We start from the raw sequence: 26,707 nt of genomic DNA, 5'->3' as shown, positions 1-26,707 counted from the left end.
GGGAACAGATAGTAAATAATTATGGTTGAAGGAGCATCATATTTAAATTAATGTATTTCATTTTAGGGCTAAGCCCAAAATGTATTAAGCTTTCAAAAGTGATGAAGTGGAGATGGATAAAGAGAGATAAAGTACCAGCCAATCAGCTCCTGTCATTTTTCAAACACAGCCTGTGACATGGCATTTAGGAAGCTGATTTGCTGGTACTTTATCACTCTTTATCCATCTCTACGCTAGCACTTTTTAAGGGGTGCGGTATGTGAGGTCGACCACACTTAGGTCGACAGTGTCTATGTCGACCATTATTGGTCGACAGTAAGTAGGTCGACATGGTTTCTAGGTTGACATGTACTAGGTCGACGTGACAAAAGGTCGACATGAGTTTTTCACTTTTTTATGTCGTTTTCTCCGTACAGTGACTGGGAACCCCAATTAGTGCATCGTTTCGCTCGCCATGCTTCAGGCAAGGTGCCTCGTTCCGTTACCACTGCATTCGGCACAGCTTACCGTTTCCAATTATAGTCCATGTGGATCGTAAAGTATGAAAAAGTTAAAAAAAATTAAAAAAAGAAAGAAAGTGAAAAACTCATGTCGACCTTGTCAAGTCGACCTAGAGTCCCTGTCGACCTAGAAACCATGTTGACCTACTTGCTGTCGACCGAAAGTGGTCGACCTAGACACTGTCGACCTAAGTGTGGTCGACCTAGAGACCGGATGCCCTTTTTAAGGCTTAATACATTTGGGTCTATATTAGGTATAAATCGTGGACAGGGTTCTATAATTTCAGGACATGGCAACATCTACAATAAATGCATTATCACAAACTTTATATGAGCTTAACAAGTCGGAGCCCCAAACCTCTGCTTTAGAAGACAGTCTGAGACACCTTAGTCTTTAACAACTTTTGTCCCAGTAAGTGATGTTATAACATTACAAAACTTAATATTGTACGTTAAAAGCAATCACAATATATTCTGTCCTAACACTTCAACATTGTGGAGCATTCATTCAAATGCACGGACACAAAGCACATATGTTAGTTTAATGTATTACTGGACTTCTTTCATTATGTGTTTTTCTGTGCATTAAAAGGCTCCAGTTATCTTTTAATATTTCTGGGCAGTCTGTGCAGACAAAAGACTTCTCTTCCATGTGAACCTTACTGTGCCTTACAACTGTAGATTTGTGTTTAAATGTTTTCCCACACTCAGCACAGGTATAAGGCCTCTCCACTGAATGGACACGTTGATGTCTAACCAGTGCGGAGTTGCCACTGAAACTTTTTCCACACTCTGAACATGTAAATAATTTCTCATCTGTGTGAATTTTCTTGTGCCTCCCGAGGCTGGCTTCATCTGTGTAACACTTTCCACACTCGGGGCACACACAGGGTCTTTCTTTGGCATGAGTTTTGAGATGCTGTAGAAGTGCGGAACTTTGGGTAAAGCGTTTGCTGCACTCTGTGCAGGCATACGGCCTTTCTCCTGTATGAACCCTCTGGTGAGTTACCAGGTTTGAACTGCTGCTAAAGCTTTTTCCACACATACTGCACATGTATGGCTTCTCTTTTGTGTGAACTCTAAAATGTGCTCGAAGCTGGGTGCTGCAGGAAAAACTCTTCCAGCACACAGTGCAGTGCCATGATTTTTCACCTGTGTGAACTTTCTGATGCTTTACCAGGTTTGAACTGCTGCTAAAACACTTGCCACATTCTCTACAGCAATAGGGCTTTTCACTTGTGTGGATCCTCGTGTGAGTGATAAGATGGGCATTCTGTGTAAAGGTTTTGCCACATTCTAAGCAAGTGTAGGGTTTCACTTCTGCGTGAACTCTCAGGTGCCTAAACAGACTGGAGCTTTGTGTAAAGCATTTTCCGCATTCACTACATATGTAAGGCCTTTCCCCAGTATGCGTTCTTTGATGCACAATGTAGTTTGGCTTTCTGTGAAATTGTTTCCCGCAATGCTCACAAGAAAACTTAGCTTGATCCTTAGTGCAGGTATTTGTTGTGTCAGAGTTCTCATTCACAGCCTTCCCTTTCTGAGAGGGCTTCCTGTGCGGGAACTCATTTGGTGAGTCATTTTCTGTTTTTCTGCACTGTCTTCTCGGTTTGGACTTTACGGTATTGCCTTCTTGGTCATTCTCATTTTCTTCACCACTGGAATTTTCCATGATTAAATTGGGAAGCTAGACATGCGAGAGGTTTAGGTACTGTACCATTCGCTGGGTGATCTGTTAAAAAGTTAATGACATGTTAGCTTAGGAGAAACTAACTGTACACATTATTTGTATCTGGATTGATATCCACATTGGGGGTCATTCCGAGTTGTTCGCTCGCAAGCTGCTTTTAGCAGCTTTGCACACGCTAAGCCGCCGCCTACTGGGAGTGAATCTTAGCTTATCAAAATTGCGAACGAAAGATTAGCAGAATTGCGAATAGACACTTCTTAGCAGTTTCTGAGTAGCTCCAAACTTACTCGGCATCTGCGATCAGTTCAGTGCTTGTCGTTCCTGGTTTGACGTCACAAACACACCCAGCGTTCGCCCAGACACTCCTCCGTTTCTCCAGCCACTCCCGCGTTTTTCCCAGAAACGGTAGCGTTTTTTCACACACTCCCATAAAACGGCCAGTTTCCGCCCAGAAACACCCACTTCCTGTCAATCACACTACGATCACCAGAACGAAGAAAAAAACCTCGTAATGCTGTGAGTAAAATTCCTAACTGCATAGCAAATTTACTTGGCGCAGTCGCAGTGTGGACATTGTGCATGCGCAGTAGCGACTAATCGCTCCGTTGCGAGAAAAAAATAACGAGCGAACAACTCGGAATGACCCCCATTGTCTTACTAGTTTTGCATTCTATAGAAGCTCATTGAAGATAGATGAAGATAGAACACTTGTAATGCAGTAGTAGTAGTAGTAAACAAATTATACCAATACAAATAAAATATACCAATATAAATGATGAATCTTTAGAAACATCAGAAAAAGTCTGAGCTCTGTGCTGTCCAGTGCAGCATCCCTTTTTTGTGTAAAGCAGACCAGTGTCCACCAGTGGCCCCTACAAAATGTTCACAGATGAAAGCTGTTTTAACACCCCCCTATCCAGTGGTAATTTTACTTAGGGGCTTCAACCCACCCAGTAAAAAACTGCCACTCCTTTGAGAACCCAGTAAGTGCAGTGGCTTTCCATTGGATTCGCTATCTGCAAATCACACAACAGACAGGCAGTCCCAGGGGGAATTATTTTCTCCCCATGGGGCTACCAGTCTGGATTGTGATTAGCAGAGAGCACTTCCAATGGGAAGTCACTCTTCTGCCTTTATGCCAGTCTTAATATGCTTGAAGCAGCCCCCAGATGCTATGCAAGTTTAATTTTTTTTATTCTGCATGCCACACTTACAGTGCTACCTAGCCGCCAGGCAGATCCAGTTAAGTCTAGAAGTAGGACGTGCCACTGCCCCTAATCTAAAACACCTTCTGTGATAGCAAGCAGATTGATACAGTGATCTGGCTGTGATCTATTAGTGAAGAGAGGGGCAGAAAGAAACGGCTCTGAGTGATTTGACCTGTCAAAGAAGGGTGGGATACACAGTTGTGTCAGGAACGGCTCTTAATGGATTAACCACTGATGGTCAAAATTGTTGATGACATTTATGCTTAACATCGCAACATGAAACACCCATCGACGGACTTCTCTGCTTTGGGGAATGACAGGTAGTCGACCATTTAAGCAACAGGGCGACCTAGCTGTGTGACCATGGGTGGAGCTAAGTTACTTTTTTTCCCCCCTAAGCGAGGGAGAAAAAAAAAAAAAGATCTCTGACTACATTTTAAAGAATTGTCAGATATCCGCCATTGATGGTAAAACTATCGATCATCATTGGCAAGCTATCGATGGTTATTAACACTCAATGGTAGAAGGCCATCAATAAGCTGTGGTTATTCCAGTCAGTGAAAACAGGTGGGGATATCTCAGCACGGACTCATTCCTGTGGTCCCGTTACCCTAACTAGTTAGCGAAGGATCAATATTTGTGAGGGGATAAAGAGCACATACTGTATATAAAGAGTGAAGAATCGTACATAACGGGACATGATGCCAGTTATGGAGAGAAGGAGTAAGAGACCCACACTATGACGAAAGAAAGAGTCCACACATACATAAGACCCCAGCAGCCAGTAAAGCAGTTGGAAGCTCCATAATAGGGGATGAGGTCAAGGGAGGATGGGGCAGCAGAAGAGCACCAGAGTCAGAGATGCAGAGCTGCTATACAGAGAAACAGAGCTGTGTTAAAGAGATGCACTAAAGACTTACTAATTACCCACACCCACAATAGAGGAATGTGTCAGAGGAAAGATGAGCTGTCTACTTAAGGAGCTCATGCCAGCCAAGCAGTGACAAGGTGTTACACTATTATTAGTAGTAATTATTTATAATATATAATAATTATTTACAATGGGGAGAAGGCAGACACTAGCAAATTAGGCAGATATATTAGACTAGTGTCAAGGATGGGTGAAAGCGGAAGCAAAACAATTCCTTTAATATCAAACTAAATGAGAGCAGTGCATCTGGAATTCTAGTACAGGTTGAGTATCCCATAACCAAATATTCCGAAATACGGAATATTCCGAAATACGGACTTTTTTGAGTGAGAGTGAGATAGTGAAACCTTTGTTTTTTGATGGCTCAATGTACACAAACTTTGTTTAATATACAAAGTTATTAATAATATTGTATTAAATGACCTTCAGGCTGTGTATATAAGGTGTATATGAAACATAAATGAATTGTGTGAATGTAGACACACTTTGTTTCATGCAAAAAGTTCTAAAAAATATTGGCTAAAATTACCTTCAGGCTGTGTGTATAAGGTGTATATGAAACATAAATGCATTCTGTGCTTAGACTTAGGTCCCATCACCATGATATCTCATTATGGTATCTAATTATTCCAAAATACGGAAAAATCCGATATCCAAAATACCTCTGGTCCCAAGCATTTTGGATAAGGGATACTCAACCTGTATTGTAAAATGGAAAGCGGCCTCAGGTAATTCTCATTATCATATCCTGCTGCTAAAACAGGGAAGTTCTTAGAAGATGGCTAAAATTTTTCTGTCTGCAGTCTAAGCCGCCATCATTACTACCAGCGCTTACACCTACCCAATGCTGGGTACAAGAAATCTGTGTGAAATAGGCATCTCCCTGGCGTATAAATGACTCAAGATAAAATGGAATTCTGGCTACATGCCCACAGCACTCCAATTGGACTGTGCCTCCACACTGTTACTCGTTGCCACTCAGAAACTACAATTCCATGCAGAGAGAAATGGCCTTTAATCCGTCCAACTCAGAATCACCCGGAGAATCGCAAAGATGTGTATATTCACTACTGTTTCCAAATGTGCAGTGCATAGGTAGAGAATACATAATCTGACTGTCTAATTGTTAACTGTAATCTCTGACTAAAGTTCTTGTGAAATGTCAAGGCACAGGACCGTATAAGCAGCACTGCACACCGCAGAAGTCACTTCCTTCACAAAACTTGTTATGGAGCTCAACAGAGAGCCATGATCTTCTACAAGAGTGGTCTGCGACAGCAGGAGTATTTTGACTGACGGCAAGCTGCTTTTGGGAAGGAAGCACTGTCCCGAACCACTGGTTTGAGTGGTATGTAGAGTGGTTGGAGACAGTCCCTGGAAGATGAGGAGCATTGCGGCTGACCTGTGTCTGCCATCACCGAGGACAACGTTGCTGCCATGTGGGCTATAGTTGAGGTTAACGCCAGGGTGATCGTAACCCAGTTAGAGGAGACAGACACCTGATTGGGATCCATCCGCTTGATACGTCACAAAAAGCTTGGCCCAAGCAAGGTTTCTGCATGCTTGGTGCCCCATCAACTGACTCGAGAGAAGGAGCAGGCTTGGGTGACTTGCTCAAACTATGTCTGGGAAATCATCGGTGGTGATGAATCCTGGACATACAGTTTAATCTATGGTAACAAAAACATAGTCGGCCCCGTGTTATAATAATAATAATTTTATTTATATAGCGCTCTCTTTCTCCAAACAGGACTGAAGGCGCTTTGTTCCATTGCACTTGTTCACAACAGTCCCACAGATGGTTTAAACCATTAAATGGTTCACAAACTATGGTCACATACAATCAAAAGTAATTGTCTGATAGTAGAAATACTTCAAATATTCACTCAACCTAAAACTGCATATTATTAGATACTCCAAGCATAATGTATTTACATGTATTCTAATGTATTTAATGTAATCTACATGTATTTACTTTTATCTCCACAAAGCTCTCTCATTGAACACCAAAAGCCTTAATTCCTTCATTATACATTTTACAATTTGCCAGTTAGAACCTTTTGGATAATTTACTTAAAGCTACTGTACTTAACAACCTTTTCTTATATTCAATTCTATATGTTTTGCTTTATATATGCTGGGAGAACAGTGTTAATGGTCTGCCAGGGTATACCCATGAGACGTACTGACTTATGTAAATGTATTTTGTTTATCTTAATTATACATGCACAAATGGTGTGGATTGGATTGATACTGGCATGATAAAGGACTAAAGGAACAAAATGAAGCTGAACTTGTAGGTAAAAGGAGATTTATGGTAGACTTACCATGGTTAAATCTCTTTCTGCGAGGTACATTGTTTTCACAAGGAAACATCGGGCTGTAGAGTGGATCTTGATCCAGGCGCCAAAAGCTTTAGACTGTCCCAGGATGGATTGGGGCCTCCTCTATAACCCCGCCTCCAGGCACTGGAGCTTAGTTTCGTTAACCAGTCCAATACAGGAGCAGGTAAAAGAGAAGGTTGATGTTAGTCACATAGAACCACGTTCTCACGACAAGAGAAGGGACTAGCGGCTAATGCCATACAAACCCACAGAAGCTAGGTGCGTCAGGGTGGACGCCCTATGGAACCAATGTACCTCGCAGAAAGAGATTTAACCATTGTAAGTCTACCATAAATCTCCTTTTCTGCAGCGGGGTACATTGGTTTCCACAGGGAAACATCTGGGATGTCCTAAGACAGTTCCTCATGGCAGGGGACGCGCCGTAGCGGGTATGAGAACCCAGCATCCAAAGGAAGCATCCCGGGAGGTGGAAGTATTGAAGGCATAGAACCTAATGAACGTGTTCACTGAGGACCACGTAGCCGCCTTGCACAATTGTTCAGCGGACACGCCCCAGCGGGTCACCCAATAAGGTTCAACAGGCCAAGTATAATGGCTTTGATAGCAGCAGGAGCTGAAAGTCCAGCCTGCGCATAAGCTTGTGGACTCACCATTCTAATCCATCTGGCCATGGTTTGCTTATTCGCAGGCCAGCCATGTTTGTGAAAACCAAGAAGTATAAAAAGGGAATCTGACCTCCTGATAGAGGCAGTCCTTTCCACATAAATATGGAGAGCCCATACCACATCCAAAGACCACTCTTTGGAGGACAAATTAGAAGATATAAAGGCCGGAACCACAATCTCTTGGTTAAAGGTGGAAAGATAACACCACCTTAGGCTAATAACCAGGGTGACTACTAAGAACCGTTCGGTCATGGTGAAATATCAGAAAGGGTGGACGACAGGACAGAGCGCCTAGGTCGGACACCCTCCTAGCAGAGGCAATAGCCAGTAGGAACAGGACCTTGACCGTGAGCCATTTAAGGTCCACTGATTCAAGAGGTTCAAATGGAGACTCTTGCAGGGCATTCAGGACAACAGACAGATCCCATGGAGCCACAGGAGGGACATAGGGAGGCTGAATCCGTAAAACACACTGAGTGAAAGTATCAACGTCAGGAATAGATATAATTTTTCTCTGAAACCACACCGACAAGGCAGAGATATTAACCTTGAGGGAGGCCAGATGAAGGCCTAAGTCCAGGCCTTGTTGCAGAAAAGCCAGAAGTCTGGAATTTCTATATTTGTATGCGTCGTAATTCTTAGCAGCACACCAGGTGAAGTAAGAATTCCAGAACCCGTAATAAATCCATGCAGAAGCCGGTTTGCGGGCCTTCAGCATAGTTTGGATAATCGCCTCTGAGAATCCCTTGGCCTTCAAGAGTGATGCTTCAAGAGCCACGCCATCAAAGCCAGTCTGGCCAGGTCTGGGTAGACACAAGGGCCCTGAACGAGGAGGTCTGGGCGTTGAGGAAGAAGAAGAGGACACTCTATCGATAGACCCTGCAGGTCTGAGAACCAATGCCGTCTGGGCCACGCTGGAATGACCAGAAGTAGTATTCCTCCTCCTTGTTTGAACTTCCGTAACACCCTGGGCAGGAGACCACACTGGAGAGAACACGTAGGGCAGCCGAAAGTTCCATGGAAGTGCCAGTGCGTCCATGAACGTTGCTCGAGGATCCCTGGTCCTTGATCTGAAGACCGGAACTTTGTGATTGTGTCGAGATGCCATCAGGTCTACATCTGGTAGACCCCACTTGTCCACTAGGAGTTGAAAGACTTCCTGATGAAGACTCCACTCTCCGGCATGCACGTCCTGACGACCGAGGAAATCCGCTTCCCAGTTGAGGACTCCCGGAATGAACACTGCCAATATTGCAGGCAGATGGCGTTCCGCCCAACGAAGGATTTTTGATACTTCCATCATTGCCATGCGACTTCGAGTGCCTCCTTGATGGTTCATGTATACCACCGTGGTGGCGTTGTCTGACCGTACTTGAACAGGCTTGTTCTTTAACAGAGGCAGGGCGAGAGACAAAGCATTGAACACTGCCCGCAATTCCAGAATGTTTATCGGGAGGAGTTATTCCTCTTTGGTACACCGACCCTGGAAGGAGTGTTGGTCCAACACCGCGCCCCAACCCCTCAGACTGGCATCCGTAGTCACTAGGACCCAGTTGGGGATCCAGAAGGGTCGGACCCTGCTTAACCGCTGGTCCAGTAGCCACCAAGTCAGCGACAGACGAATCTTCGGAGTCAAGGAGATCATGTGAGACCTGATCTGATGAGGCAGGCCGTCCCACTTGGAAAGGATTAACCTCTGCAGAGGGCGAGAATGAAATTGAGCGTACTCTACCATGTCGAAAGCGGACACCATGAGACTTAGTACTTGCATCGCCGAGTGTATCGACACTCTTGGACGAGAGAGGAAGTATCTGATCTTGTCCTGAAGTTTCAGGACCTTCTCTGGAGACAGAAACAGGCGTTGGCTGTGTGTGTCCAGTAGTGCCCCCAGGTGCACCAACCTCCGAGCAGGGACCAGCGAGGACTTCTTCCAATTGATGAGCCACCCGTGGGCTTGTAGGAAGTTTACCGTCAGTTGTAGATGACTGAGAAGGACATTGTGGGAATTTGCCAGAATCAGCAAGTTGTCCAGATACGGCAGGATCCTGACTCCCTGGCAACGGAGATGAGCCGTCATCACGGCCACAACCTTGGTGAAGATCTGAGGGGCCGTGGCCAGTCCAAACGGCAGAGCCTGGAATTAATAGTGAAGGTTGCCAATAGCAAACTGCGGATATTGCTGATGCAATATGGCAATAGGTATATGCAGGTAAGCATCCTGTATTTCCAGGAATACCCTATAGTCTCCAGGTTCCATGGCCAGTACAATTAAGCACAGGGTTTCCATACGGAACTTGGACACTCTCACAAACTTGTTCAGTGATTTGAGGTTGAGTATATGACGGAAAGACCCACTGGGTTTCGGGACTAGAAACAGGGTCGAGTAGAATCCTCTGCCTTTCTGGGACAGAGGTACCGGCACCACCACTGCTTTATCCAGGAGGGAATGCACAACCAGTTGTAGAGCTTGCGCCTTAACGGATCCGAAGGGATAACCGTTGTGCAGAATTGGCGAGGGGGACGTCTCTTAAAAGAGACCGTACCCGTGAGAGACAACTTCTCGCACCCATGCATCTGAAGTGGTCTTCAACCAGACCTGGGTGAATCGCAGAAGTTGGCCTCCCACCCTGGGGTCCCCCAGGGGGGGGGGGGGGGGGGAGTCCTCCCCGTCATGCGGCAGGCTTGTCATGTTTAGAAGCAGGCTGACGGGTAGCCCAGGATTGTTTTGCCTTGGGCTTAGTGGTATTGGAAGCACAAGATTGTCTCGAGTATGCCTGACCTTTTACTTTCCCTTCAGGTCAAAAGGAGCGAAAAGTGGTACCTTTTGCCTTTGTGCAGAAGGATTAGTATTTGGGAGAAAAGCAGTCTTAGCAGCCGCTAAGTCGGGCACAATTTTATTGAGGTCTTCCCCAAATAGGCAGTCCCCCTTGAAAAGGAGTACCTCCAAAGTCCACCTTCCATGACCTCAACCAGAGAATACGGCGAGCCAGGATGGACGTAGTCGATGCCATGGCCGTCAACACACCTGCCTCAGAGAATGCCTCCTGAATGTAATAGGCGGCGGTGGTAATGTGAGATAGGTATTGTCTGGTAGTGTCAGATATGTCCTGAGGCAGCTCTTCCTCTAATGCCTGAACCCATACTTCAATGCCTTTGAAGCCCAGGAGGCTGCTATAGTGGGTCTATGTACAGCACCTGTAAGGGAGTAAATAGACTTCAGGCATCCCTCAACACGCTTATCTGTCGGTTCTTTCTGTAAGGTGACAGTCAGAGTAGATGACACCATGAGACGGGTGACATGGGAATCCACCGGCGGTGAATTTTCCCACTTGTTACATAACTCTGAAGGGAGAGGATAGCGAGCTATCCTTTTAGATAGGGAGAATTTCTTTCCTGGAGAAGACCAGGGTTCTTGACGTATGTCTACTAAATGGTCTGAATGCGGTAATAAAGTTTTAATTACCTTCTGACGTTTAAACTTACCAGGTTTCTTAGACACCATAGTGGAATCCTGATCATCATCAGTGATCTGTAGGATCTGCTTAATAGCAACCACTAAGTCAGGGACATCAACCTGAGTAGTAGATTCCTCGTCAGAAGCAACTGTGTCAGTGTCTGACGGGGCAGTATACTCCCCATCCTCATCAGAAGAATCCTCTGAGAGATTAGTGGATTGTGAGGAGGAAGTAACCCGCTTAGATGACCCCGTGACATGAGAGGGACTTGGGGCAGTTTTATGCCTAACCAAGGATTGGTTCAATTGCTGCAACTGGGTAGACAGATTATCCGCCCAAGGCGGATTTATCATGGAGACAATAATAAGAATTTACTCACCGGTAATTCTATTTCTCGTAGTCCGTAGTGGATGCTGGGGTTTCTGTAAGGACCATGGGGAATAGACGGGCTCCGCAGGAGACTGGGCACTCTAAAGAAAGATTCAGTACTATCGGGTGTGCACTGGCTCCTCCCTCTATGCCCCTCCTCCAGACCTCAGTTAAGGAAACTGTGCCCGGAAGAGCTGACATTACAAGGAAAGGATTTTGGAATCCAGGGTAAGACTCATACCAGCCACACCAATCACACTGTACAACTTGTGATAAACTTACCCAGTTAACAGTATGAACAACAACTGAGCATCACTCAACCGATGCTACATAACCATAACCCTTTGTTAAGCAATAACTATATACACGTATTGCAGAAAGTCCGCACTTGGGACGGGCGCCCAGCATCCACTACGGACTACGAGAAATAGAATTACCGGTGAGTAAATTCTTATTTTTTCTAACGTCCTAGTGGATGCTGGGGACTCCGTAAGGACCATGGGGATTATACCAAAGCTCCCAAACGGGCGGTAGAGTGCAGATGACTCTGCAGCACCGAATGGGCAAACACAAGGTCCTCCTCAGCCGGGGTATCAAACCTGTAGAATTTTGCAAAAGTGTTTGAACCCGACCAAGTAGCAGCTCGGCAAAGCTGTAATGCCGAGACCCCTCGGGCAGCCGCCCAAGAAGAGCCCACTTTCCTTGTGGAATGGGCTTTCACTGATTTCGGCTGCGGCAATCCCGCCGCAGAATGAGCCTGCTGAATCGGGTTACAGATCCAGCGAGCAATAGTTTGCTTTGAAGCAGGAGCACCCAGCTTGTTGGATGCATACAGGATAAACAGCGAGTCAGTCTTCCTGACTCCAGCCGTTCTGGTTACATAAATCTTCAAAGCCCGGACTACGTCCAGCAACTTGGAGTCCTCCAACTCACGAGTAGCCGCAGGCACCACAATAGGTTGGTTCAAATGAAAAGAGGACACCACCTTTGGCAGAAACTGCGGACGAGTCCGCAATTCTGCCCTGTCCATATGGAAAACCAGATAGGGGCTTTTACATGACAAAGCCGCCAATTCTGACACACGCCTAGCTGAAGCTAAAGCCAACAGCATGACCACTTTCCACGTGAGATACTTTAGTTCCACGGTCTTAAGTGGCTCAAACCAGTGGGATTTCAGGAAATCCAACACCACGTTAAGATCCCAAGGTGCCACTGGTGGCACAAAAGGGGCTGAATATGCAGCACTCCCTTAACAAACGTCTGAACCTCAGGCAGTGAAGCCAGTTCTTTTTGAAAGAAGATGGATAGGGCCGAAATCTGGACCTTTATGGACCCTAATTTTAGGCCCATAGTCACACCTGACTGTAGGAAGTATTGGAATCGACCCAGCTGGAATTCCTCTGTAGGGGCCTTCCTGGCCTCACACCAAGCAACATATTTTCGCCATATACGGTGATAATGCTTTGCTGTCACGTCCTCCTAGCCTTTATCAGCGTAGGAATAACTTCATCCGGAATGCCCTTTTCTGCTAGGATTCGGCGTTCAACCGCCATACCGTCAAACGCAGCCGCGGTAAGTCTTGGAACAGACAGGGCCCCTGTTGCAACAGGTCCTGTCTGAGAAGCAGAGGTCATGGTTCCTCTGTGAGCATTTCTTGCAGTTCCGGGTACCAAGTCCTTCTTGGCCAGTCCGGAACAATGAGTATTGTTTTCACTCTTCTTTTCCTTACGATTCTCAGTACCTTGGGTATGAGAGGAAGAGGAGGAAACACATAGACCGACTGGAACACCCACGGTGTTACCAGCGCGTCCACAGCTATCGCCTGAGGGTCCCTTGACCTGGCGCAATACCTTTTTAGCTTTTTGTTGAGGCGGGACGCCATCATGTCCACCTGTGGCAGTTCCCACCGACTTGCAATCTGCGTGAAGACTTCTTGATGAAGTCCCCACTCTCCCGGGTGGAGGTCGTGCCTGCTGAGGAAGTCTGCTTCCCAGTTGTCCACTCCCGGAATGAACACTGCTGACAGTGCTTGCACGTGATTCTCCGCCCAACGAAGAATCCTGGTGGCTTCCGCCATCGCCATCCTGCTTCTTGTGCCGCCCTGGCGGTTTACATGAGCCACTGCGGTGATGTTGTCTGACTGAATCAGCACCGGTAGGTTGCGAAGCAGAGGCTCCGCTTGACTTAGAGCGTTGTATATGGCCCTTAGTTCCAGGATATTTATGTACAGACAAGCCTCCTGACTTGACCACAACCCTTGGAAGTTTCTTCCCTGAGTGACTGCCCCCCATCCTCGGAGGCTCGCATCCGTGGTCACCAGGACCCAGTCCTGTATGCCGAACCTGCGGCCCTCGAGAAGGTGAGCACTCTGCAGCCACCACAGAAGAGACACCCTTTCCCTGGGGGACAGGTTGATCAGCCGATGCATCTGAAGATGCGATCCGGACCACTTGTCCAACAGATCCCACTGAAAGATCCTCGCATGGAACCTGCCGAAGGGAATGGCTTCGTATGATGCCACCATCTTTCCCATGACTCGCGTGCAGTGATGCACCGACACCTGTTTCGGTTTTAAGAGATCTCTGACTAGAGTCACGAGCTCCTGAGCCTTCTCCGCCGGGAGAAACACCTTCTTCTGGTCTGTGTCCAGAATCATGCCCAGAAAGGGCAGACGCGTCGTATGAATCAGCTGCGATTTTGGGATATTCAGAATCCAGCCGTGCTGTTGCAATACTTCCTGAGAGTGTGCTACGCTGATCAGCAACTGCTCTCTGGACCTCGCCTTTATGAGGAAATCGTCCAAGTATGGGATAATTGTGACTCCTTGCTTTCTCAGGAGCACCATCATTTCCGCCACTACCTTGGTAAATATTCTCGGTGCCGTGGAGAGCCCAAACGGCAACGTCTGGAATTGGTAATGACAGTCCTGTACCACAAATCTGAGGTACTCCTGATGAGGTGGATAAATGGGGACATGCAAGTAAGCATCCTTGATGTCCAGAGACACCATAAAATCCCCCTCTTCCAGGCTTGCAATGACCGCTCTGAGCGATTCCATTTTGAACTTGAATTTCTTCAGATAAATGTTCAGGGATTTTAAATTCAAGATGGGTCTGACCGAACCGTCCGGTTTCGGTACTACAAACATAGTGGAATAGTAACCCCTTCCCTGTTGAAGGAGAGGAACCTTTACAACCACCTGCTGGAGGTATAACTTGTGAATTGCTGCCAGCACTACCTCCCTTTGCACCTCTGACTTTTTTGCTCTTTTGCGAACGAAAGGACTGCATTTGGTAATACGGTGCTTTCTTAGGCTGTGGCGGGACATAAGGCAAGAAATTTGACTTCCCAGCCGTAGCTGTGGAAACTAGGTCTGAGAGACCGTCCCCAAACAATTCCTCACCCTTATAAGGTAAAACCTCCATGTGTTTTTTAGAGTCGGTATCCCCTGTCTATTGCCGAGTCCATAAGACCCTTCTGGCAGAAATGGACATTGCGTTTACTCTAGAGCCCAGCAGGCAAATGTCCCTCTGGGCATCCCGCATATATAGGACCGCGTCCTTGATATGTGCAAGGGTCATTAGAACAGAGTCCCTGTCCAGGGTATCTAACTCCTCAGACAGAGTATCCGTCCATGCTGCTACCGCACTACACATCCAGGCCGAAGCAATTGCTGGCCTCAGCAGCGTACCAGAATGTGTGTAAACAGACTTCAGGATAGCTTCCTGCTTTCTATCCGCAGGATCCTTTAGGGCGGCTGTATCCTGAGACGGCAGGGCCAGCTTCTTAGATAAGCGTGTCAACGCCTTGTCTACCCTGGGGGAGGATTCCCAGCGTAACCTGTCCGTTGGCGGGAAAGGATACGCCATCAGCAATCTCTTGGAAATTACTACCTTCCTATCAGGGGAATCCCACGCTTTTTCACATAATTCATTCAATTCATGTGACGGGGAAAAAGCCACTTCTTGCTTTTTCTCCCCATACATATAAATCCTCTTGTCAGGGACAGGATTTTCCTCAGAAATGTGTAATACATCCTTCATAGCTACAATCATGTAGCGGATGGCTTTAGTCATTTTAGGCTGTAACTTTGCCTCATCATCATCGACACTGGAATCAGATTCCGTCTCGACGTCTGTGTCAACTAACTGGGATATTGGGCGCTTTTGAGACCCTGACGGCCTCTGCGCTGTGGGAGCAGGCATGGGTTAAGACCCCGACTGTCCCAAGGCTACAGCTTTATCCAATCTGTTATGTAAGGAGCTTACATTATCATTTAACACCTTCCACATATCCATCCAATCAGGTGTCGGCCCCGTCGGGGGCGACACCACATCTATTTGCACTTGTTCTGCCTCCACGTATCCTTCCTCATCAAACATTTCGACACAGGCGTACCGACACACCGCACACATACAGGGAACGCTCTGACTGAGGACAGGACCCCACAAAGGCTTTTGGGGAGACAGAGAGAGAGTATGCCAGCACACACCCCAGCGCTATATAACCCAGGGATTACACTGTACCTTAGTGTTTACCCAGTAGCTGCTGTTTTATATATATATATATATATATATATATATCTGCGCCTAAATTTATGTGCCCCCCCCCCTTTTTTTTTACCCTCTATTGCACCTGTATACTGCAGGGGAGAGCTTGGGGAGCGTCCTTCCAGCGGAGCTGTGAAGAGAAAATGGCGCTGGTGTGCTGAGGAAGAAGGCCCCGCCCCCTCAGCGGCGGGCTTCTGTCCCGCTTCTCATATGTAAAAATGGCGGGGCTCGCACATATATACAGTGCCTGACTGTATATATGTATACTTTTGCCATCAGGTATCTTAATTGCTGCCCTGCGCCCTGCACCCTACAGTGACCGGAGTGTGTGGGTGTGCTGCGGGAGCAATGGCACACAGCTGCAGTGCTGTGCGCTACCTTAAGTGAAGACAGGAGTCTTCTGCCGCCGATTTCGATGTCTTCTTGCTTCTGCTGCTTCTGTACTTCTGGCTCTGCGAGGGGGACGGCGGCGCGGCTCCGGGAACGGACGATCAAGGTTAGGTACCTGTGTTCGATCCCTCTGGAGCTAATGGTGTCCAGTAGCCTAAGAAGCGCAACTTAGCTGCAGTGAGTAGGTTTGCTTCTCTCCCCTCAGTCCCACGTAGCAGAGAGTCTGTTGCCAGCAGAAGCTCTCTGAAAATAAAAAACCTGACAAAATACTTTCTTTTCTAGCAAGCTCAGGAGAGCCCACTAGGAGCACCCAGCTCTGGCCGGGCACAGATTCTAACTGAGGTCTGGAGGAGCGGCATAGAGGGAGGAGCCAGTGCACACCAGATAGTACTGAATCTTTCTTTAGAGTGCCCAGTCTCCTGCGGAGCCCGTCTATTCACCATGGTCCTTACGGAGTCCCCAGCATCCACTAGGACGTTAGAGAAATGTGGCTGCAATGGAACAGTAGGTCCCATAGGGGGCGTAAGGCGTGTCACAAGCATATTGAGCATAGTGGAGAACGCCGCCCAAGGTGGCTCTTGATTGGTTACAGGAGCTGCGGTCTGACTGGGAGATGTATGGCACATAGTACACAGACCTTCATACAAAATTTTCCCCTTGGCGCATGGTCTGCATGATACAGGAGCTTCCGCGGATTTCAGTGAATGTAACCGCAGAGCGTATGAGTACGATACAGCCAGAGTACAATACTTGCAAATAAATCCCCTAGTATGTGACAGCATACACAGTACACAACACCAGCGAATAAATCCGGCAGTATGTACACAGTAGAATAAACAACGGTAAATACTGTGAAGCACTATATATGTGACCCAGCCGCACCTAGGGCCAAATGTAATAGAGTGAGAGTTTCAGAAAGTGAGAGATTTGGTAAATGTTTTGCAGTTATTTTTAAAGTGGCAATCAATTACACAGCAAGATCAACCTGGTCCTCACCACCTGGTACTACGGAGTCTTAGTAAAGTGGGCATTAGTACACCCGATCTGTACTCCTATGCCCTGGTGGATATAGTGGGGTCCCTGCGAACCAGGAAGCGCTGCGACTGTGTGCCCAATGCCGGGGAGTCCCCGCCGCAAGTACCCAGGAACAGAGCCAGCGGGAGTTTGCAACGCCGCTGGGGAAGTGATGGAGCCGCAGCACAGAATGTCACCCTGACATGTAAGTGCTGCAGCTCTTGAAGTCTTCTAAAAGCTTTTTCAGGGCTGTCCAGTGCAGCCCCCCCCATGTTAAGTTACCTGCTCCACAGGGCACCAACTCGAAACTGAGCTCACATTGCCTGGAGGCGGGGTTATAGAGGAGGCCCCAGTGCATCCTGGGACAGTCTAAAGCTTTAGCCTGTTGGTACCTGGATCAAGATCCATCTCTACACCCCGATGTTTCCCTGTGGAAACCAATGTACCCCGCTGCAGAAATAATAATAAAGTCATATTGGTAGATTTCGCAGTTCTGTTTCCTTTGTGAATTGTTATGGACCTTTAAGTTGTTTACTCGTCCAATTCTAATTCAATCTAACCTTAGACCAACCAGTTAGTCAGACATTGGTAGAATGTGTAGGCTCATAAGACTACTGGTGTCATCCAATCTTGGGTGTCTGGTCTTGTCAAAAGTTTTTTTAAACCCGATAAAAAAAAAATCAGGAGACCAGAGGCCAATCACCAGACCAAGGAGTGTGTACGCTACTGAGACTGGTTTGTCCAAATCTTCTCCCAATTCATCCGTCTGAGTGGCAGCTGGTACACCAAATAGAAGAAGGGTGTGTACAGTGATACAATCCATTCAGTACATTGTTTCAGCAGATGCAGATTGGAGACCTACAGAAAAAGTTGTGTATGTACAGACCGGATGTAAAATCTGCGACCAGGTCTCTAATAGGATTGTATAAACAGTCTGATATGGAGTTGGATCCCCAAATGATTTGACAAGTATGTACCCATTATCTGTTGCAGCAAGTATCCTTGAATTTGCTATATGGTCATGACACATTAAAATCCGGTAGGTGTCAGCCAAACGCATGCAGGCATGCAGCAGAGCATTCCAACACATACTTGCCTACCTGACCCTCTCCATGAGGGAGAAAATATACGTTATGGTAAGAATTTACCGTTGATAACGGTATTTCTCCTATGTCCACAGGATAACATTGGGATATGCTTGAGCGTCAGCGGATTGGCACCAAATCGATCACGAGCTTTGTGGCCTCCCAGGATGCACCGGGCTCGTCCATATAATCCCGCCCACCAACTCAGTCAAATCAGTTGTTTCCAAAGCAATTAGGCAGGAGCATTATGTTGAACCAGGCGAGAAGAACACACATGCACATCCTTCCATGCAAAAGGGAAGAGGTTAGCGAGTATAAAGATTCTCAAATCAGGTGCGTCAGGGTGGGATCCCTGTGGAAACCTGTGGACATAGGAGAAAGACCGTTATCAACGGTAAGTTCTTACCATAACGTATATTTCTCCGGCTGGGTCCACAGGTTATCCACAGGATAACATTGGGATTTCCCAAAGCAAATTTTTAGTGGTGGGGACGCTCCTGATTGGACAAGAGAAACTTTCGCCCGAATTCAGCGTCATGAGAGGCAAAGGTATCCAAGGCATAATGTCTAATGAATGTGTTAATGGAAGACCATGTGGCTGCCTTACATATCTGTTCTGCTGAAGCACCATGTTGTGCTGCCCATGAAGGACCTACCTTACGTGTAGAGTGAGCAGAGACATTAGCCGGAACAGGGAGATCAGCTCGAGAATATGCTTCTGAAATCGTCATTCGAAGCAATCTTGCCAGCGTCTGTTTAGTAGCAGGCCATCCTCTCTTGTGAAATCCGTAGAGAATGAAGAGAGAATTTGTCTTTCTGATGGCACTGGTACAATCTACATAGATTCTTAATGCACGGACTACGTCCAGCGACGCTTCTCCCGTAGACAGTCCCCTGGTTCCATGGCCAAAATTATGGAACGTAATGTTTTCATATGGAACTTTGGTACCCAAATGTATTTGTTCAACATTTTGAGATTGAGGATGGGTCGAAACGACCCATTTGATTTCTGGACCAAGAATAGGTTGGAGTAAAACCCCTTTCCCCGTTGTTCCGAAGGTACTGGGACGATTACTCCTGACTGAAGCAATTTGTGAACTGCTTCTTGCAGTGCCATGGCCCTCGTCTCTACGTGAGATGGGCTGGTACAAAAAAACCTCAGAGGAGGCTGTTTTTTGAATGGGAAAACATAACCCCGAGACACCACTTCTTGCACCCAAGCGTCTGTTGTCGACCGCTGCCACATGTCTGCAAACTGAAGAAGACGGCCCCCTACCTTTGAGGCCCCCAAGTGGAAGCCCGCACCCTCAGGCTAAAGGTTTCTGTTCTGGTTTGGAAGATGGCCCTCTAGTGGCCCACTGCTTCCTTGTTTTACCAGACTTATTGTACTGGATTTGCTTTGGTTCATTTTTCCCTTTTGTTTTACCATGCCACCGAAATGGCCTAAAACCTGAACCCTTAGGCATAGGAGTATAACTGGCAGGAAATGTAACCTTCTTGGATTCAGCTTCTGACTCCAGAATCTCTGTCAAATCCTTACCAAAAAGAACGTTCCCAACAAAAGGCAAAGCTTCCAGAACCTTTTTGGATTCTGAATCAGCATTCCATGTACGTAGCCAAATTGCTCTGCGAGCGGCTACCGTTAAGGCTGATGCTTTGGAAGCAATCGTACCCATATCCATTGCTGCTTCTTCTAGAAATAGCGCAGCCTGTTTCATATGGGCTATATGAGACTCCTGCTCCCTAGTAGGTACTAAAAGCCCATTCTCTAATTCTTCAGCCTATTCAACTACCGCTTTGCCAACCAGGCTGAGGCCATAACAGGCTAAGGACTGCCCCTGACAGGGAAATTTTTTTTTTTTTTCAAAAAACCATCCACTCTTCTGTCTGTGACATCATTTAATGATGTTGAAGGAAAGGGTAAAACGGATTTTTCGCACAAGTCGAATGACGTGCGTATCTACTTTAGGAGGCACTTCTCTTTTTAAACAGTCCCCAGTTGGAAAAGGGTAGTACGAATCCCATTCCCTTGTGATTTTATATTTCTTATTGGGCGTAGCCCAAGGTTCCTCCATAATTTCCGTCAGTTCTTCTGACCTTGGAAACTCCACCCTAACTGTCTTGGGACGTTTAAACACAGGTGCTTTAGTTTCTCTTACATCCTAGAGGATGCTGGGGACTCCGTAAGGACCATGAGTATAGACGGGCTCCGCAGGAGATATGGGCACTTTAAGAAAGACTTTAGGTATGGGTGTGCACTGGCTCCTCCCTCTATGCCCCTCCTCCAGACCTCAGTTTTCTACTGTGCCCAGAGGAGACTGGGTGCATTACAGGGAGCTCTCCTGAGTTTCCTGTCAGAAAGTATTTTGTTAGGTTTTTTTATTTTCAGGGAGCTTGCTGGCAACAGACTCCCTGCATCGAGGGACTGAGGGGAGAGAAGCAGACCTACTTCTGTGAGTTTCAAGGCTCTGCTTCTTAGGCTACTGGACACCATTAGCTCCAGAGGGATCGGTACACAGGTCTCACCCTCGCCGTCCGTCCCAGAGCCGCGCCGCCGTCCTCCTCACAGAGCCGGAAGATAGAAGCCGGGTGAGTATGAGAAGAAAAGAAGACTTCAAAGGCGGCAGAAGACTTCATGATTTTCACTGAGGTAACGCACAGCGGTGAAGCTGTGCGCCATTGCTCCCATACACCTCACACACGGCAGTCACTGTAAGGGTGCAGGGCGCAGGGGGGGCGTCCTGGGCAGCATATAAACCTCTTTCTGGCAAAAATAGACATATATACAGTTGGGCACTGTATATATAATGAGCCCCCGCCAGTTTCAGTATATTTGAGCGGGACAGAAGCCCGCCACCGAGGGGGCGGGGCTTCTCCCTCAGCACTCACCAGTGCCATTTTCTCCACAGCACAGCGCTGAGAGGAAGCTTCCCGGACTCTCCCCTGCTTAACCACGGTGAAAGAGGGTTTTGAAGAAGATGGGGGAGGGGCACATAATTTGGCGCATTTATACATGTACAAACAGCACTACTGGGTAAACATATATTTATATAGTGTTTTTTCCTGGGTCATATAGCGCTGGGTGTGTGCTGGCATACTCTCTCTCTCTCTCTCTCTGTCTCTCCAAAGGGCCTTGTGGGGGAACTATTTTCAGATAAGAGGATTCCTTGAGTGTGTGGTGTGTCGGTACGCGTGTGTCGACATGTCTGAGGTAGAAGGCTTTCAGGGGGAGGAGGAGGAGAGAATGAGTGTGGTGTCTCCGTCAACAACGCCGACACCTGACTGGATGGATATGTGGAAGGTTTTAAGTGCTAATATAAATTTATTGCACAAAAGATTAGACAAAGCTGAAGCTAGGGAACAGCCAGCGAGTCAACCCATGTCTGTTCCTATGTCGCAGGGACCATCGGGGTCTCAAAAGCGCCCGCTATCCCAAATTGTAGACACAGATACCGACGCAGATTCTGACTCCAGTGTCGACTACGATGATGCAAAATTACAGCCAAAAGTGGCTAAATGTATTCGATATATGATCATTGCAATAAAAGATGTTTTGCATATCACAGAGGAACCCCCTGTCCCTGACACGAGGGTACACATGTATAAGGGGAAGAAACCTCAGGTAACCTTTCCCCCCTCACATGAGTTGAATGAATTATGTGAAAAAGCTTGGGAATCTCCAGACAAAAAACTGCAGATTCCCAAAAGGATTCTTATGGCGTATCCTTTCCCGCCAACGGACAGGATACGGTGGGAATCCTCCCCTAAGGTGGATAAGGCATTAACACGCTTATCCAAAAAGGTAGCGCTGCCATCCCAAGATACGGCTACCCTCAGGGACCCTGCTGACCGCAAGCAGGAGGTTATCTTGAAGTCCATTTACACACATTCTGGTACCTTACTCAGACCGGCGATTGCGTCGGCCTGGGTTTGTAGCGCGGTAGCAGCATGGACAGATACCTTATCAGCGGATATTGAGACCCTAGATAAGGATATAATTTTATTGACCCTGGGGCATATAAGGGATGCGGTCTTATATATGAGAGATGCTCAAAGAGACATTAGTCTACTGGGTTCTAGAATCAACGCGATGTCCATTTCTGCTAGACGAGTCCTATGGACCCGGCAATGGACAGGTGATGCCAACTCAAAGAGGCATATGGAGGTTTTACCTTACAGGGGAAAGGAATTGTTTGGGGAAGGTCTCTCGGACCTGGTCTCCACAGCTACAGCTGGTAAATCAAATTTTCTACCATATATTCCCTCACAGCCTAAGAAAGCGCCACATTATCAAATGCAGTCCTTTCGATCACAAAAGAAACAAGAAAGTACGAGGGGCGTCCTTTCTTGCCAGAGGTAAGGGCAGAGGAAAAAAGCTGCACAACACAGCTAGTTCCCAGGAACAGAAGTCCTCCCCGGCCTCTACAAAATCCACTGCATGACGCTGGGGCTCCGCTACAGGAGTCCGCCCCAGTGGGGGCACGTCTTCGAGTTTTCAGCCACATCTGGGTTCACTCACAGGTGGATCCCTGGGCAATAGAAATTGTTTCCCAGGGTTACAAGCTGGAATTCGAAGAGGTGCCTCCTCGCCGGTTTTTCAAATCGGCCCTACCAGCTTCTCCCCCGGAAAGGGAGATAGTGTTAAATGCAATTCACAAATTGTATCTTCAACAGGTGGTGGTCAAGGTTCCCCTGCTTCAACAAGGGAGGGGATATTACTCAACCCTATTTGTGGTCCCGAAACCGGACGGTTCGGTCAGACCCATTTTAAATTTAAAATCCCTGAACCTATACTTGAAGAGGTTCAAGTTCAAGATGGAATCGCTCAGAGCGGTCATCGCCAGCCTGGAAGGGGGGGATTTTAATGGTATCTCTGGACATAAAGGATGCATACCTTCATGTTCCCATTTATCCACCTCATCAGGCGTACCTGAGATTTGCGGTACAGGATTGTCATTACCAATTTCAGACGTTGCCGTTTGGGCTTTCCACGGCCTCGAGAATTTTCACCAAGGTAATGGCGGAAATTATGGTGCTCCTGCGCAAGCAAGGTGTCACAATTATCCCGTACTTGGACGATCTCCTCATAAAAGCGAGATCAAGAGAGCAGTTACTGAACAGCGTGTCACTTTCACTGAAGGTGTTACAGCAACACGGCTGGATTCTCAATATCCCGAAGTCGCAGTTGGTTCCTACGACTCGCCTGACTTTCTTGGGCTTGATTCTGGATACAGACCAGAAAAAGGTTTAATCTTCCGATAGAAAAAGCTCAGGAACTCTTGACTCTATTGAAGCCAAAACAGGTGTCAGTGCACCACTGCACTCGAGTCCTAGGAAAGATGGTGGCATCATACGAAGCCATTCCCTTTGGCAGGTTCCATGCGAGGACTTTCCAATGGGACCTATTGGACAAGTGGTCCGGGTCACATCTACAAATGCATCGGTTGATCACCCTGTCCCCCAGAGCCAGGGTATCTCTCCTGTGGTGGCTGCAGAGTGCTCACCTTCTAGAGGGCCGCAGGTTCGGCATTCAGGACTGGATCCTGGTGACCACGGACGCGAGCCTCCGAGGTTGGGGAGCAGTCACGCAGGGAAGAAACTTCCAAGGTCTTTGGTCAAGTCAAGAGACTTGTCTTCACATCAACATCCTGGAACTGAGGGCCATATACAACGCCCTACGTCAAGCGGAGACCTTACTGCGCGACCGACCAGTTCTAATCCAGTCAGACAACATCACCGCAGTGGCTCATGTAAACCGCCAGGGCGGCACAAGGAGCAGAGTGGCAATGGCAGAAGCCGCCAGGAGTCTTCGCTGGGCGGAAAATCATGTAAGCGCACTGTCAGCAGTGTTCATTCCGGGAGTGGACAACTGGGAAGCAGACTTCCTCAGCAGACACGACCTGCATCCAGGAGAGTGGGGACTTCATCAGGAAGTCTTCGCATAGATTGCAAGTCAGTGGGGACTGCCCCAGATAGACATGATGGCATCCCGCCTCAACAAAAAGCTGCAGAGGTATTGCGCCAGATCAAAAGACCCTCAGGCGGTAGCTGTAGACGCCCTAGTGACACTGTGGGTGTTCCAGTCGGTCTATTTGTTTCCTCCTCTTCCTCTCATCCCAAAGGTGTTGAGAATAATAAGGAAAAGAGGAGTACAGACAATTCTCATTGTTCCAGATTGGCCACGAAGGACCTGGTATCCGGATCTACTGGAAATGCTCACAGAAGATCCATGGCCTCTTCCTCTACGACAGGACCTGTTGCAACAGGGGCCCTGTCTGTTCCAAGACTTACCGCGACTGCGTTTGATGGCATGGCGGTTGAACGCCAGATCCTAGCGGAAAAGGGCATTCCGGATGAGGTCATTCCTACTCTGATAAAGGCTAGGAAGGACGTGACAGCTAAACATTATCACCGTATATGGCGAAAATATGTTGCTTGGTGTGAGGCCAGGAATGCTCCTCCGGAAGAATTCCATCTGGGCCGTTTCCTTCACTTCCTACAAACTGGGCCTAAAATTAGGCTTCATTAAGGTTCAGATTTCGGCCTTATCCATTTACTTTCAAAAGGAATTGGCTTCTCTCCCAGAAGTACAGACTTTTGTAAAGGGAGTGCTGCATATTCAGCCTCCTTTTGTACCTCCGGTGGCACCTTGGGACCTTAAGTTTAGTTTAAGTTTAGTTTCCTTAAGTCACACTGGTTTGAACCACTTAAAACGGTGGAGTTGAAATATCTCACTTGGAAAGTGGTCATGTTGTTAGCCTTGGCTTCGGCTAGGCGAGTATCGGAATTGGCGGCTTTGTCTCATAAAAGCCCCTATCTAGTTTTCCATATGGATAGAGCGGAATTGCGGACCCACCCTCAATTCTTGCCTAAGATGGTGTCATCTTTTCATATGAACCAACCTATTGTGGTGCCTGTGGCTACGTGCGACTTGGAGGATTCCGAGTCCCTTGATGTAGTCAGGGCTTTGAAAATTTACGTGGCCAGAACGGCTAGAGTCAGGAAAACAGAAGCACTGTTTGTCCTATATGCGGCCAACAAGGTTGGCGCCCCTGCTTCAAAGCAGACTATTGCTCGCTGGATCTGTAACACGATTCAGCAGGCTCATTCCACGGCTGGATTGCAGTTACCAAATTCGGTCAAGGCCCATTCCACAAGGAAGGTGAGCTCTTCTTGGGCGGCTGCCCGAGGGGTCTCGGTACTACAGCTGTGCCGAGCTGCTACTTGGTCGGGTTCAAACACCTTTGCAAAGTTCTACAAGTTTGATACCCTGGCTGAGGAGGACCTCCTGTTTGCTCAATCGGTGCTGCAGAGTCATCCGCACTCTCCCGCCCGTTTGGGAGCTTTGGTATAATCCCCATGGTCCTTACGGAGTCCCCAGCATCCTCTAGGACATAAGAGAAAATAAGAATTTACTCACCGGTAATTCTATTTCTCGTAGTCCGTAGTGGATGCTGGGAACTCCGTAAGGACCATGGGTAATAGACGGGCTCCGCAGGAGACTGGGCACTCTAAAAGAAAGATTAGGTACTATCTGGTGTGCACTGGCTCCTCCCTCTATGCCCCTCCTCCAGACCTCAGTTAAGGAAACTGTGCCCGGAAGAGCTGACACAACAAGGAAAGGATGTGGAATCCAGGGTAAGACTCATACCAGCCACACCAATCACACCGTACAACTTGTGATAACCATACCCAGTTAACAGTATGAACAACAACTGAGCCTCAGTAACAGATGGCTCATAACAATAACCCTTTAGTTAAGCAATAACTATATACATGTATTGCAGAGAGTCCGCACTTGGGACGGGCGCCCAGCATCCACTACGGACTACGAGAAATAGAATTACCGGTGAGTAAATTCTTATTTTCTCTGACGTCCCAGTGGATGCTGGGAACTCCGTAAGGACCATGGGGATTATACCAAAGCTCCCAAACGGGCGGGAGAGTGCGGATGACCCTGCAGCACCGAATGAGCAAAGGCAAGGTCTTCATCAGCCAGGGTATCAAACTTGTAGAACTTACAAGAAAATAGATAGGGCCGAAATCTGGACCTTTATGGATCCTAATTTTAGGCCCATAGTCACTCCTGACTGTAGGAAGTGCAGGAATCGACCCAGCTGGAATTCCTCTGTAGGGGCCTTCCCGGCCTCACACCAAGCAACATATTTTCGCCATATACGGTGATAATGTTGTGCTGTCACGTCTTTCCTAGCCTTTATCAGCGTAGGAATCACTTCATCTGGAATGCCCTTTTACGTTAGGATCCGGCGTTCAACCGCCATGCCATCAAACGCAGCCGCGGTAAGTCTTGGAACAGACAGGGCCCCTGCTGTAACAGGTCCTGTCTGAGAGGCAGAGGCCATGGGTCCGCTGAGATCATTTCTTGTAGTTCTGGGTACCAAGGTCTTCTTGGCCAATCCGGAACGATGAGTATAGTTCTTACTCCTCTCTTTCTTACTATCCTCAGTACCTTGGGTATGAGAGGAAGAGGAGGGAACACATAAA

The 26,707-nt window shown here is 47.4% G+C and overlaps 1 protein-coding gene across 2 annotated transcripts in view; it reads right to left on the bottom strand.

The window, feature by feature from the left end:
- Nucleotides 1-344: 344 nt before the first annotated feature.
- Nucleotides 345-26,707, bottom strand: part of LOC134939453 (gastrula zinc finger protein XlCGF8.2DB-like) — a 46,661-nt gene continuing 20,298 nt past the window's right edge. For both annotated transcript variants that reach the window (XM_063932135.1, XM_063932136.1), the window contains exon 2: nucleotides 345-2,232. In XM_063932135.1, coding sequence (XP_063788205.1) covers nucleotides 1,042-2,172 — 1,131 coding nt within the window. In that variant the 5' untranslated portion in view covers nucleotides 2,173-2,232 and the 3' untranslated portion in view covers nucleotides 345-1,041. The remainder of the gene's footprint in view (nucleotides 2,233-26,707) is intronic.

The sequence above is a fragment of the Pseudophryne corroboree genome, chromosome 1 (assembly GCF_028390025.1).
Source record: "Pseudophryne corroboree isolate aPseCor3 chromosome 1, aPseCor3.hap2, whole genome shotgun sequence".
NCBI classification, from domain to species: domain Eukaryota; kingdom Metazoa; phylum Chordata; class Amphibia; order Anura; family Myobatrachidae; genus Pseudophryne; species Pseudophryne corroboree.
The sequence above is the reverse complement of the archived record's forward strand: the minus strand, read 5'-3'. Positions and strand labels throughout refer to the sequence as shown.